A 14,418-nucleotide genomic window follows, 5' to 3' on the forward strand; every position below is an offset into this window, starting at 1 on the left:
CAAATACCACTAGACATCACCTCAAGTACCACTGGTGGTACCCAGTGGCATAGCTAAGGGGCTGCAGGGGGTAGCAGTTGCACCAGGCATCAAGCTTTAGGGGGGCAACAACACTAGTGAGCTTGATACTAGTGACCAAAATTGTAAAAACCTTGGTATGTATGAATAATATCATCATGTTATATATCACTGCAAAGGGAATTTAATGCAGAATGCAATGAAACAAACTGCATTGGAATATCTGTATTCTATCAAATGTTATGGCCAATTAACCAGAAAATTGCCTTATAGAACAAAAGTGGATTTTCTCAACTCAAAAAAGACCTATGAGACTGATTGTTCTGACATGTTGCAATGACATGTTATCATGATATAGCACGAAACCAATAAGGTGTTAATATGAGTCAGCTCGCATTTCCATGTATCATAATATAGTTACCCCTGCTAACTAGGTAAAAGGTACCTTTTCAAGTGGTGCCCCTCATATATTTAGCAAGGGGATAATAACCATCCCTCTTCACCCGAGCAGTGTCTTGAACTTATCAGGGGCACACTTTTTATTTAATTTGATTTTGTCTGGGGGGGGGGATCTACAAATCTTCTTTGACCTGAGGTAGCAGATAGATGCCTTAGGTATGCCACTGACTGGGAGGAGGCAGCAGAGCAAGAGGGTGGCAAGATGCTGGGGGGGAAGAGGTGGGTTCCTCCCAATTTTCACTTTTTAAAAAGCCTGGGTATGATGTCACTTCTGGTTGTGACATTACTTCCAGGGCAACATTTTGAGCTTGGCACCAGGCCACACAATCATTAGCTACGCCACTAGTGGTACCCATACTACTGGTTGAGAAACACTGCTTGAAAGTAACAAACCATAGTTGATAACCTGCTCCTCTTACTTTAAATTATGGTCATATAGTGTTCTCTAATAATTTTGCGCTGCTGTTTGGAACCCTCCCATAACTGCACAAAGACGTCTTGCTGGTATTCAGCAATGACGTCATCACCAACATCCAGCCACTGAGCTCCAAGTTGTGCAAAGCTCAGATGAGAGCTGCACAGCTTAGCAGAAACACTGGTCACATATCAGGGGCACACATATCAGGGGCTTGATGAATGAACTATGGTTTAGGGAGTCAATAATTAACCATTGTTAAGGAAAATGAAAGCTGCAGCAAAGTCAATATGAGGCTTAAAATGTCATAGTATAGTGCTTCATGCACTGAGGAATAGAACTAGTGTTCCGCAGTGCAGCTTCTAAAGAGCAAAATACTAGAACTGTTTCAGAACTTTAAAATATAGTGTGAGGAAGTCAACTTAAGGTACATATCTCTAGTCCCTCTACTAACATTACTAAAACCACAAGAGACTATCAACCCACAGAGACACAGCTTCCTCTTTAAGAAAACTATAGCTGCAGCACAAGCTGTTCTGCAAGCACGGTATGACAAAGCAGCAATGGGCATATAGGACAATTTTTTACACTTCATCACCTTAAAATCCAAATAAATCCCATCTTCTTCTTTCCAACATGTCACAGTTTCATGATCTTATGAAATCTGTTGGCTTTGATGTCCCTGGCGCATCTATTTTATAGCTCTTAAAGCTATATTAAGCTACATTCATAGGCTGAAATTTTGATCAAATTCCAATAACAAAGAACATGCTCTAATGAGAAAATGCTCTAACAAAGAAACATGCTCTAAGAACATGCATAAAATCTAACCATTGGCTGAAATCCTATACTTCCTAAGGAAGTAAAATGGAGTCATAGGACCCGTTAAAAGCTAACATATTATTCACACATGCCAACTGAAGAGAAAAACTTCAAGAATCTGATGGAGTGGAGATGAAGTGAATCTGATACTTGAAAGTTAATGCTACAATAAATTTGTCAGTCAGTAATGGTGCCTCAGTACTTCTTTTTTTGATGCAACAAACCCACATGGCAGCTCTCTGGAAGTTGTTTCTAGAAAAATACACACACACTCTCTCTCTCTCACTCACTCTTCTGCACTGGTTTCCAGTACATTTTTGGGCATAATCCAAAATGCTAGAAATAACTTGTAAAACTCTTTGCATATTGTTCTGACCCTAAACACCTGAAGCACTATTTATCTCTGCATGAATCTCCTTGTCCTACAAGAACATCTGGGCTGGGGGGGGGAGAATCTGTTGGAGATTCTGTCTCTGACAGAGATGTAGTTTGGCACTTAAGCTTTGACAAACAACTGAGTTTGTAGCCAAGTCCCTGGACTGGGATATCCAACTGACTCCCAGGAATGGAAAGTTCAGGGGCTCAGGTGAGTCCCAACTAGTCCCAATTCCAGTTGGGAAATTTGGTTAACACTTGTAAGTTATCAAATACAGAGGGTAACACACCTGCCTTCACATATTTGCTCATCAGATGTTATCTGTTGCTTCACAGTGGCTCTCACACTCACCTTGATAAGAGTGAAAACAAGGACCAAAAACATGCAACAGGATAAGTACCCAGGGAATTTGCAACAGAGTTTGTAAAGTGTATTGTAACCTTTGCCAACTTTTGCCACCCCACCGCCAATCTTTTCTCCTTTTATTGGAGTTATCAATGCCTTGATTTTATCCTTACATTTCCTCTTCTGTTTCAAATATTTTACAGTCTTTTAAATGTACATTTCATATTTTTTATTGCATAAGCTACCTGGTGACACCCAGATGCCTATGTTCCACTAGTGTCTGAATTTAAGGAGCTTCCTGGATTTGGGGGCTCATTGCTAACCTAGGAGGAAAGTTTTCTAAATGTGGCTTTCAGACTCTGTAGTTTTGAGCAGCAAAAGTAAAAACTCTATTTACCTAGTTATATGGGTGAAATGGGAAGAGCAGGGGAACGTGGGTGCTAGTGGCTAACTGCTAGGCACTGCACCCTTCTTTCTTTTGGTCTACCTTTATAGCATTCAATGTAGGAGTCCACATTCTCTCCATTTACTCTAAGAACACACTTCTGGAATTTAATTGTCTAAAGCTATCCAAATAAGGAGGTTCTTGGGTTAGCATTATCAAGTCTGGAATCCATTAAGCACAAAGGAAGGTACTTAGTAATGCTCCAGACTTTCTGGTATCTGCCTTCAGAAGCAGATGGAGTCAATTGTTTAAGTACAGTTATATTTACATCAAAATATAAATGATTTTGCTTCCATTCTGCTTTCATAAAGAAAAGTAGTGTTAAGTGTATGTTTGAAAAAAAAGAACATTCAACATCAGTAGCAATAAGAAATTTTATCTACATTAATATTCTCAGCTGTAAATTTTAATCTGAAACAGCATTATAGAATCTCAAGATACAATTAGAAGGCTTCCATGGGTTGCACATTAGCCTGCATTTTCATTTCATTGAGAACTTAACCTGCAAATTGCTCTCTGCTTAAACTCATACTTCATGTTCACAAAAAATGCTACAAATAATGGCCTTAATTACTATTTAACATACTTTAAAGAAAAAAACTTGTTCACCATGTTTATCCTGGGATGTTACCTTGTAAAATAAGTTCAGCAAGTCAGCATACCTTAAACCAGGAGATCTGTGCATAATTCAGACAAGGACTGATATCAACAATTTCTCCATTTTATTTCAAGATTATTTTACTGTATCTTCAAAAGCACCACTTTAATCACTTTCATAATTTTCAAAAGACTATAATTGAAGTTGGAAGAAAAAAAAAGTCTTTCCCCTCTACCAACTGCATCCCTGCATTTTTGCAATCACACTATGAACTGGAAAAGGAAGCATTCCTGAATAAGTTTATCTTGAAGTACATTCCATTGAGTTCACTGAAGTTTTATAAAGAAGCAGCACAATCATCCAAAACATAGAAAGCAAAAACTGTAATCCATCCTCCTTCCCAGGAACTACTTTGCATTTTTAACTTAATCCTGGAAAATTTTATAGTACTGTATGCAATTTCTGACATAATTTTAGTGGGTCTACTGAAATTTCCCACAGATACCTCTAGGCATGTTTTGTGTTACATTACCAAAAACTTATAATCCTTAAAAAAAAAAAAAAAGATATACCCTGCCATTTAGACTGACATTAACGTTTGTATGCAATGGAGGATAAGATGACAGAAAAATATGTTCTCTTTCATTTAAGAACTACCACCCATGGTTCTCTATGAAGGCATCACAGAATGCTACATGGCAAATGCATGGACAAGTGTGGCAGGGTCCTAGAATGGCAGGGGGTGAGGGGGACAGAGAGAAAGATACATTTTCCTGACTTTGGCTCTGACAGCAGTGCCATAATTGAGGGAGGAGGTTAAGTAGTAGATCATACTTATGTAGATCATTTATGGGAACTTACTTCCTTGGTACTGAACTTTTAAGATTTGCTGGAGTCATTAAAAAACAATGCTATAGCAAAGGGGTGTCAAACATTTCATACTGTTTGCTACGAGTAAATAGCATTCATGGCACCTGCTCAGGGCTGAAAGAGATATCATGAAGCAGGAAACTACATCATTAAGCAGATGATGGCCAGAAATAAGCACTTTGTTCTCACACTGGAGCTCATTAGTGGCTAATGACTGAAGAGAAACTATGCAAATCTTGATAAAATTTCCAAGATATAGGAGAGCCCAATCTGATTATTTTCTCTCATGATGGAAGATTCCAATTATCACATGGGCCACTCTTTTAGCAGCAACGCTTCTGCCGAGGTATCACTTTGCATCTCACAGGTGCTCTGCCTCAGTAGAAGCAGTGCTGCTGAAAGGGTAGCCTATGTGACAACTGGTCTCTTCCAGTGCCTTAACGGCATCTCCCTATCTAACCCCTGTTGGTTTGCATCCTCCCATTGCATCATATCCCTTCTAATGAATGCATGCATCACAACTCCTTCCCAGAGTTTTGACAGAAGTGGCGCTGCTGAAAGGGTGGTGTGGTGAGAGAGTCCATTATCATGTGGACTGGATAAAGAGCGTCCACAGGCAGTATCCAGCCCATGTGCCTCATGTTTGACACCCATGTTATAGCAGAATAAGTAACATCTTCAGTAACGAGATAGGCCATTCTCTTCTGCAGAACAAAACAATGTGTGTTTACACAGCATTTAGTCTAGGACTGGTAATTTGAGACAGATAAATTTGTACTGCCCCCTCTCACGAACTACCAGTATCAGAGTTCTCTGTACACAAGCAGGAGGGAGAACCAGCTGGTGGGAGGGACAAAGGGCCATACTAATCTGAGATACTGATTGCAGGGACAGTGGTAAGCCAGTGCTACTGTTAGAATTAATTCACAGGCACAAAATACATGTGAGAAAATGTCAAGTTCACGCACACACCCCAATGGGATGGGATTGTGGTCTGCATGTGACAGGGAGCCAGCGTTATAAATTTGTACATGGTAAACAAATTGTGCTTGGGTTGTAGAGTGGACCCATAGTCCTTCATAAGCTCCAAGTATGCTGTCACGTTAACATCACACTTAATCCTTCCATAAACCTGAACAAATTAGCCCACTGGTATATAGTACGATGAGCACAACAGTTAACTGCTAAGAGATTAAAGTCTAAAGCAAAAAGACCACAATTTCAGATGTCCTGCATACCAACCCAAGAAATTTAAGGTTTGGCTGATATTCCTCAATGAAGAGAGAAAGGAATTTTGTACTTTGTATGTCACAGAACTCTGCAATTTAAACACATGCTGATTTATAAGGAGGACAACCAACAGGCCAATTACATTGCCCTGGGTCTAAGGATGAATGCAAGTGCTCAGCAGCCATCTTTTCTGTATTGCAGCCTTTTATCAATAAAAAGGGTGAAAACTGGGTGTGCCCCAAGATTACTTACTTTAGCTTCAGTATTATATAGTATTGAAAAAATGACAGGATATGTTTTACCAATGGATCCACTTGTCATTCTTGGGAAATAAAAAATCAATGACAACAGATGCCCAGGAATTTATAACCCACTTGCTAACTGCTGCTCAGCTGGGAACTAGTAGCCATTGGAAAAATGTAAATCCACTAACAATTACATACTGGCTTAATAAAACAGGATAGGCTGTATCTCTTTTCAAGTTAAACAGTTTCATTAGGATTAGGGAAGGAAGACAGCCAGGTGACAAGCTCACTTCAAAGTGGTGTTCATTTGTATGTTTCTAGAACGATTAAGTACAAGATAATGTACAACCTTTGGTGCTAACTGAAGTGATTTATCTACAATAATACATGGAAAAGGCTACAGTAGTGTAAAAAAATATATGATCAGTACAGTAGTATAAAAACAATTCAGTTTAAGATCTGATCTTTTAGTTCAAACCTATAAACTGACGTAAAACATACACTACTACATTGTATTGTAATGCCATGCTGCATTTTGCAATGCTGTACGTGCAATGATGGTACAAATAAATTTTTTAGAAGGAAAAAAATATACAGGTTCAACAGGATGACAATCTTTCCAGTATGATGTTGTGATGAAGCAGAACAGCCTTTTATTTACCCATTCCAGATTAAATGCAGAATGGTTTTGATATTTTGTGAGGTTGCTGCAAGCAAGACCAATTCCTTTGTAGTATTCACATAAGAAGTTTTATAAAACAGTGGTTCTCACACATTTTGCAACGGGACCAACTTTTTAGAATGAGAATCTGTCAGGACCCACCGGAAGTGATGTCATGATTGGAAGTGTCCTCTCATGGATTAGGAACTGGTTGAGGACCAGGAAGCAGAGAGTGGGTGTCAGACAATTTTCACAGTGGAGAGAGGTGAAAAGCGGAGTGCCCCAAGGATCTGTCCTGGGACCGGTGCTTTTCAACCTATTTATAAATGATCTGGAGACGGGTTAAGCAGCGAGGTGCCAAGTTTGCAGATGACACCAAATTTTTCCGAGTAGTGAAGACCAAAAGAGATTATGAAGAGCTCCAGAAGGATCTCTCCAAACTGGCAGAATGGGCAGCAAAATGGCAGATACGTTTCAATGTAAGTAAATGCAAAGTCATGCACATTGGGGCAAAGAATCAAAACTTTACATACAGTCTAATAGGTTCTGAGCTGTCTGCGACAAAACAGGAGATAGATCTTGGGGTGCTTGTGGACAGGTCGATGAAAGCGGCAACCCAATGTGTGGTGGCAGTGAAGAAGGCCAATTCTATGCTTGACATCATTAGAAAAGGTATTTAGAATAAGACAGCAAATATTCTAATGCCATTGCACAAATTGATGGTAAGGCCACATCTGGAGTACTGCGTCCAGTTCTGGTCACCACATCTCAAAAAGGATATAGTGGAAATGGAAAAGGTGCAAAGGAGAGGTGCAATTTAATTGCTTAGGGACCTCAACGCTTCCACCCATTTCTGGTTTGGAATTTAAAAAGTGAAATTCATTAATTTGGTACATAACTAATATAGAAATGTCCGTGTACATATGTATAAGGCTACACTGCATATGACTGTCCTTAAAACAAGAGCAAATACTTTAAACAGTAGGTTGAACTGTCTTTCATCTCAGAGACAACCTTGCCATATGTACAAAAACTGTATGCTTAACTTATTCACTGTAACTGTCTTTGCCCAGAGAGGTGGGAGACTTTTTGAATACATTAACTTTGACAATGCACTTCAAAGTATGAAGTTTATCAAAGTACTATCAGTAAATATTCACCTGGAAAGCAAAACAGTGAGCGTACTTATTCTGTTCATATATTTACTAGTTGAACAACTAGTATGGGTTGAAGTTAGTTCTGGAGTTTGACATGAGAAACCTAGATTCAAATATATGTTCCACTACAGAGTCCATAGGACCACCATAGGCAAATCATAGTATCAGTCTAAGCCTACAATACAGGAATATAGAGACTAACACTGCAATTAACAGATGTAATTGGGAATTACTCCCAGGTGTATATAAGACTGCAGCCTTTCTGTGATCCTTCCTGGAGATAAAGTTACAAATATAACAGATAAAATATCATAATTTCATAACTGCAAAGTATATAACAGTTGTCTGAAAAAATTAATGCTGCTAAACTATATCTGACATTGTGTTATATGTTGGTATTCACAGAAGTTTCAAGGCATTCGTTCAGGTTAAAAAACAAAGCTATATATAGTTAGTAATTAGCGCATTCAATATCTTCTAGTTTGTCTTTTGGGCAAAATATCCAGCCCCTGACACCACAAAGTCACTGCAGATGTTGGTGCATTAGTCCCCCTTTTCTCCCTCACTGCAGTACCCTTGTATGCAAATAGCTCAATCAACAAGAGACTCTGCATGCAAAAGCCTGTTTTCATGCATGAATCACCCTTGCTAGGCTGGTGTCTCATTAATCCTCCCCTTCCACAGTCTTAGGCACAAGAACAGCCAAAAATCTTAAGACATAATTCTTGCTTTTAAAAAAATTCAATAATGAGAACACAAGCCTTTAAAAGTAGTCAAGAAGTATGTAAGATAACTGGCGAAAAAGAACTATGCATACTTGGTGATTTGTCTGTAAGTGCATTAAGAAAGAGATCTGCAGTTGTAGAGCTATCTGCTAATCATTTAATTCAGTAGTTTAGCTGCCAACATATTTCTATATTTAGGGTGCAGTTTGCCATTTCAATCTGACTTCTAATTACTATAGTTTGCCAGTTCAAACTAAAATAACCCCCACACACTTACTTGATCTGTCCCATAACGTAGCAAGTTCAGAGACATGAGGCGAGTCATTTTCCAGAGTCACTTTCAATTCATGTGCAGAACCCTTAGAGTGCCTGTGAAAAAGTCTGTTAGCAAACCCTTCCAGTCTCTGCAGAGCACTAGTAGTCCCTGTACCCTGACTGCTTGCTATCTCTCTCTGAGCTGCCATCTATACACATTTAAGTAATATGTTAAGAGCAAGAGACAACTCTGAACAGAAAAACTTAACAGAGAAGTCAAGTACTATCACGAGTCAGACTTCCTGTATGCAGTGTGTTAAAAACCACAACCGCTGTTCTGCTTCCTGTTAATATAAAACCAAACTTCAAGGAGCTATTCTCAACAAAAGTCTCTTGATATCAGCTCAGGGTGGTGACTAGGACAAAAACCCTACCCTGTTTGCATGTTAACTTGCCCTCTCTTCCAAAACAAAGCACATGGCGAAGAGAACAAGCAGGAGCTTGTTATGCACAAAAGGGGTAATTAGAAGTCAGATTTCTCTCTTTCTCTCATGCATGTGCACACTACAGTTAACACTAATAAGAACAGTTTCTTAGCTCCTATCAACATTAAAGACTACAAATGGATCTCACTAATGTGGATTAAGAGAGATATTTAATTCAAGACGTTCTACAACTTATAAAAACCAGAAGATACAATGTCCTTATACTGTACATATATAGTATATCAAATATAGTATATCAAATTCCTGGTAACATGCAACATGTGCTCTCTCGCTCGCTCTCTCTCTCTCACACACACACACACACACACACACAGAAGAAATATGTGGTATACGGCTATGCTACTGCTATTTCACTTAAGTGAAGTGGCGCTCAGATACTGAACTTGAGGAAGGTGGGCCCAAGGTACATTCACACAACTGTTCTTTCATTAGGGTCCCGTTTCACAGCAACTCTGAAACTTACACATGGAATTTCACTTTGGGAATGGGCTTTCTATTTTCAGCCATACAACAAACCTCTTTTTTTTTTTTAGCTTTGCCAGACATTGGGAAGACTGGCACACACGGTATAAAATTATTTCAGAATAATATAGCTCCACATGGATTTCTACTGTAAAAAGCACCTATCACTGCAAAACAAATGGAAGCTATTGCAAAAATGAAAATGAAAGTTGGAGGGTAAGTGGGGAAAGAGTGTAAGCCAATTCGTACACTGACTGGTAGCACCGAGGTCCAGTTCACAAAATGTAATGCCAACATAAATGTTTGCCTTTAACATGCAGGAACACTATATCTGCAATAGCTATGGGTCTTGTTGTTGGCAACCTTCAGTCTCGAGAGACTATGGTATCGCGCTCTGAAAGGTGGTTTTGGAACATCGTCTAGTGTGGCTGAAAAGGCCAATTCGGGACTGACAATCCTTTCCACAATGGGAGCAAGTGCAGTCTGTCCCTGGTCTGTCTCCCTGACTATGGGCCTTCCTTCTTTGCCTCTTAGCCTCAGACTGTTGGCCAAGTGTTTCTTCAAACTGGGAAAGGCCATGCTGCACAGCCTGCCTCCAAGCGGGCCGCTCAGAGGCCAGGGTTTCCCACTTGTTGAGGTCCACTCCTAAGGCCTTCAGATCCCTCTAGCAGATGTCCTTGTATCGCAGCTGTGGTCTATCTGTAGGGCGCTTCCCTTGCACGAGTTCTCCATAGAGGAGATCCTTTGGGATCCGGCCATCATCCATTCTCACAACATGACCGAGCCAACGCAGGCGTCTCTGTTTCAGCAGTGCATACATGCTAGGGATTCCAGCACGTTCCAGGACTGTGTTGTTAGGAACTTTGTCCTGCCAGGTGATGCCGAGAACGCGTCGGAGGCAGCGCATGTGGAAAGCGTTCAGTTTCCTGTCCTGTTGTGAGCGAAGTGTCCATGACTCGCTGCAGTACAGAAGTGTACTCAGGACGCAAGCTCTGTAGACCTGGATCTTGGTATGTTCCGTCAGCTTCTTGTTGGACCAGACTCTCTTTGTGAGTCTGGAAAACGTGGTAGCTGCTTTACCGATGCGTTTGTTTAGTTCGGTATCGAGAGAAAGAGTGTCAGTGATCGTTGAGCCAAGGTACACAAAGTCATGGACAACCTCCAGTTCATGCGCAGAGATTGTAATGCAGGGAGGTGAGTCCACATCCTGAACCATGACCTGTGTTTTCTTCAGGCTGATTGTCAGTCCAAAATCTTGGCAGGCCTTGCTAAAACGATCCATGAGCTGCTGGAGATCTTTGGCAGAGTGGGTAGTGACAGCTGCATCGTCGGCAAAGAGGAAGTCACGCAGACATTTCAGCTGGACTTTGGACTTTGCTCTCAGTCTGGAGAGGTTGAAGAGCTTTCCGTCTGATCTGGCCCGGAGATAGATGCGGTTCCAAAGGCCTGCTTCAGCAGGACAGCGAAGAAAATACCAAACAAGGTTGGTGCAAGAACACAGCCCTGCTTCACGCCGTTTCGGATGTCAAAGGGGTCTGATGTGGAGCCATCGAAGACAACAGTGCCCTTCATGTCCTTGTGGAAGGATCTGATGATGCTGACGAGCCTGGGTGGACATCCAATCTTGGGGAGAATCTTGAAGAGGCCATCCCTGCTGACCAGGTCAAAAGCCTTCGTGAGATCTATGAAGGCTATAAAGAGTGGCTGTCGCTGTTCCCTGCATTTCTCCTGTAGTTGTCTAAGGGAGAATACCATATCGGTGGTGGACCTGTTGGCTCGGAATCTGCACTGTGATTCTGGATAAACGCTCTCTGCAAGTACCTGGAGCTTCTTTAGTGCAACTCGGGCAAACAACTTTCCTACAACGCTAAGGAGAGAGATGCCATGGTAGTTATTGCAGTCACCCCTGTCGCCTTTGTTCTTGTACAGTGTGATGATGTTTGCATCCCTCATGTCTTGAGGTACTCCACCTTCTCTCCAGCAGAGACAGAGGATTTCATGCAGCTCAGTGACGATGATCTCTTTGCAGCACTTTAGGACTTTAGCAGGGATGCTGTCTTTTCCAGGTGCCTTGCCTTCCAGGTGCCTTGCCTATGGGTCTTAAATTGCAATTAATTCAATAAAAATTATTTCCAGGGTTCAATGGTCACCACAGTATCTTTATTATAAGGGGCTGATTAAAAAACCTAAACGTTGGCGTTTCAACTCAACAAATGCATCATTTACCATATCATGTGGTTCTGTTCTGTGATACCTGTTGGGAGGGAGCAGTTGTGTCAATTCTCTATTGCTACAATCATTAGTATTTGCTGACACCTATGTCCTTTTGAATTAATTACCTTCTTCATGGAAGTTAACTATGGGATAGCAAAAATGCACTCAGTTCCCTTACTAAAACTAAAATACTTGTATTAAAACATTGGAAGGATAACTGCTGTCCTACTATAACTCAATGGACTAAGTATCTTTTAAGTTATCAATATTTGGAAAAAATGGCTTATAGACAACAATTACAAACAGACATTTTTGGAAGCATTTTGTAGACGCTATCTGCACACTATACTGTTTATGGCTTATAGTATAAATTTCTTACTTTTAATATGTTTTGTTTTTTGTATTTTTATGTATCCTACCAATACTATATTTTTTTCCTTTTTTGTTTGTGTTAGTTTTGATTTATTTTTTCCACCAATAATGATGCAACATGCAGAAACACACAAAGACGCTTGCAGCAGCAGACTGCTATATCTCTGATAGTTTTATATGCACTGGGTGTAATCTAGTTCTCAGGGAAGTCAACTTAGAATTTTGATTTTAAATGCCCTGCACTTCTTTTAAGTAAAGGCTTTTCAAGCAGGTGGAATATACTGTACTTTTAAAACAAATAGAAGACACGTTTACAGTAGTTTTCCTAAGTAGGCTATATCAAATATTCTCTCCGATTCAATTCATTGAATTTCATATTTACAATGTTTAAGATATATTAGAGAGAAACAATAGATCATTCCAGTCAAATTATTAAAAAAAAAATTCCAAACAAGATTTACTTGTAATGTTACTTGTAGTATTATTCCAGTATCTCCAAACTCATTAGGATTTACACCTCTGTATTCGAAAGTTATCTATGGAAAAAGTGAGGAGGGCATGAAAAAATCCTCCTTCAAAGCAGGCTGTCACCTGCCCCAGTTCCTCAGTTATTCCTTCCCATTGCCCATCTGGCAAACAAGTGCCAGAACAAATGGGAAGAGAGCAAGACTTGACTAACAGTAAACGCTATTATAATTCACAAACATATTAGTTACTGTTCATTTTTCTTATCCTCTTAATCATAAAAATCTTACCTCAAGAATGAGGAATTTACAATGAATTTCTAAAATACTGTACAACACTACTGAGAAACACAATATTGTTTGAGGCAGGCGTACACCCCTTCACTGTCTTATATTGCTACAGTGTTCCCAAGTTCATTCCATACATGATGGCATAAATGACAAATGTGGACACCCTGAAATTCGTTAGAGCTGCTGTTACACTTTTAAAAAGTGTTAAACTTTTCTATTAGAAAGTGGTAGTGGGCTTTGTAAAGAGGATACTAATATTCACATTTTTCAGAATTTTATAGAAAGGAGGACTTTAAATTTTAAAAATGTTTTAAAGATCCTATGCGGTTTGTGACTGGGTTACCTCAAAGGACTTCTCTTGTTCATAAAAACCTACCTGAATTTTACACACTGCCTCAAAGTCTGCTGTATGGCTCACCGTTAACAAGTTAGGTTGGCGGAAGGACAGAGCTTTTCTGTAGCAGAACCACAACTTGGCAACTCTCTCCTGGGGAGGTTCACCAGACCCTTAACTCTCCCTCTTTCAGATATGTAGTTACAAGAAGGTTAAAATCTTCTTGTTGTCCAAGACTTTTAGTTAAAATATTTTTATTAATTTTACCTTTTGTGTTGCTTTTTTACTGTTGCTCTTCCTGTTATTTGAACAGCTGTGCTATTGCTTTATTGCTGTGAACGGATTGGATTAAAGCACTCATAATCTCTGGGTATACTGATGATAAAATACCAAAAGCTAGTTATGTTTGATGAATTAAAAGCAATGTTCTATCCCAATGCATCATCAGGTACCCAAAGGCAAAATTCCACCATTCCAAGGCATGTCAACTTCCTGTTCTCTATTTAACAGCAAAGGTCTTCCCAAACCTTAGAGGCATGCAAATTCACATGGGACTTCATCCTAATGTAATCGGAAGAAACAATGACAGTTACTATCATGATTATTAAACACTTCCATTTAAACATCCAGTCATATTGGATTGGCAGGAGGTCTGGTCTAGGGTAGAGCCTCCGTTAGCCAGAAGATAACATCAGAAGGTCGCCAGTTCAAGGCAACCGGCAGCTCCGTGAATGGCAAGACCTTGAAGTAGCTGACAAGCTGATGCCCCAGGGAGCACACCAGATAACAAGAGACCTGCATCCTGGTGCCCTCCCTTGCATCTGGCATTCTGACATAGCACATTCCTAAAATCAGGAGGTTGCACATACGCATCATGTTGTGTGGTACTTGAAAGAAAGAACCTTTCTATGATTGTAAAAATCCCCTCAAGGGATTTAGAAATGCCTGCCAATGTAAACCGCCTGAATAAAGTCAGAGGAGTAATCCAATGATCAGAAAGGCAGTATATAAATACCCAGTTATTATTATTATTATTATTATTAAAGTTTGGTTTAAAGTTTGTCACCTGCCTTTTGAGGTTGTCACCTGTCCTGTGAAGGCAGGATACGTGTCTTATTCAAAAATATTTATAATTGTGATCTTACAATCTGCAT

General features: G+C 39.9%; 1 protein-coding gene across 2 annotated transcripts in view; it reads right to left on the reverse strand.

Moving 5' to 3' along the window:
- PRKACB (protein kinase cAMP-activated catalytic subunit beta) overlaps positions 1-14,418 on the reverse strand; it is a 79,477-nt gene that overhangs the window by 43,380 nt on the left and 21,679 nt on the right. Inside the window, exon 1 of one of the 2 annotated variants that reach the window (XM_066626542.1) lies at positions 8,644-8,845. The exons of the other annotated variant lie outside the window; for it this stretch is intronic. Within the exon in view, the coding sequence (XP_066482639.1) occupies positions 8,644-8,830 (187 nt within the window). The 5' untranslated portion in view covers positions 8,831-8,845. Of the gene's footprint in view, positions 1-8,643; positions 8,846-14,418 lie in introns of those variants that run through there. 2 annotated transcript variants of the gene reach the window in all.

Source organism: Tiliqua scincoides, chromosome 4 (assembly GCF_035046505.1).
Source record: "Tiliqua scincoides isolate rTilSci1 chromosome 4, rTilSci1.hap2, whole genome shotgun sequence".
Classification (NCBI taxonomy): domain Eukaryota; kingdom Metazoa; phylum Chordata; class Lepidosauria; order Squamata; family Scincidae; genus Tiliqua; species Tiliqua scincoides.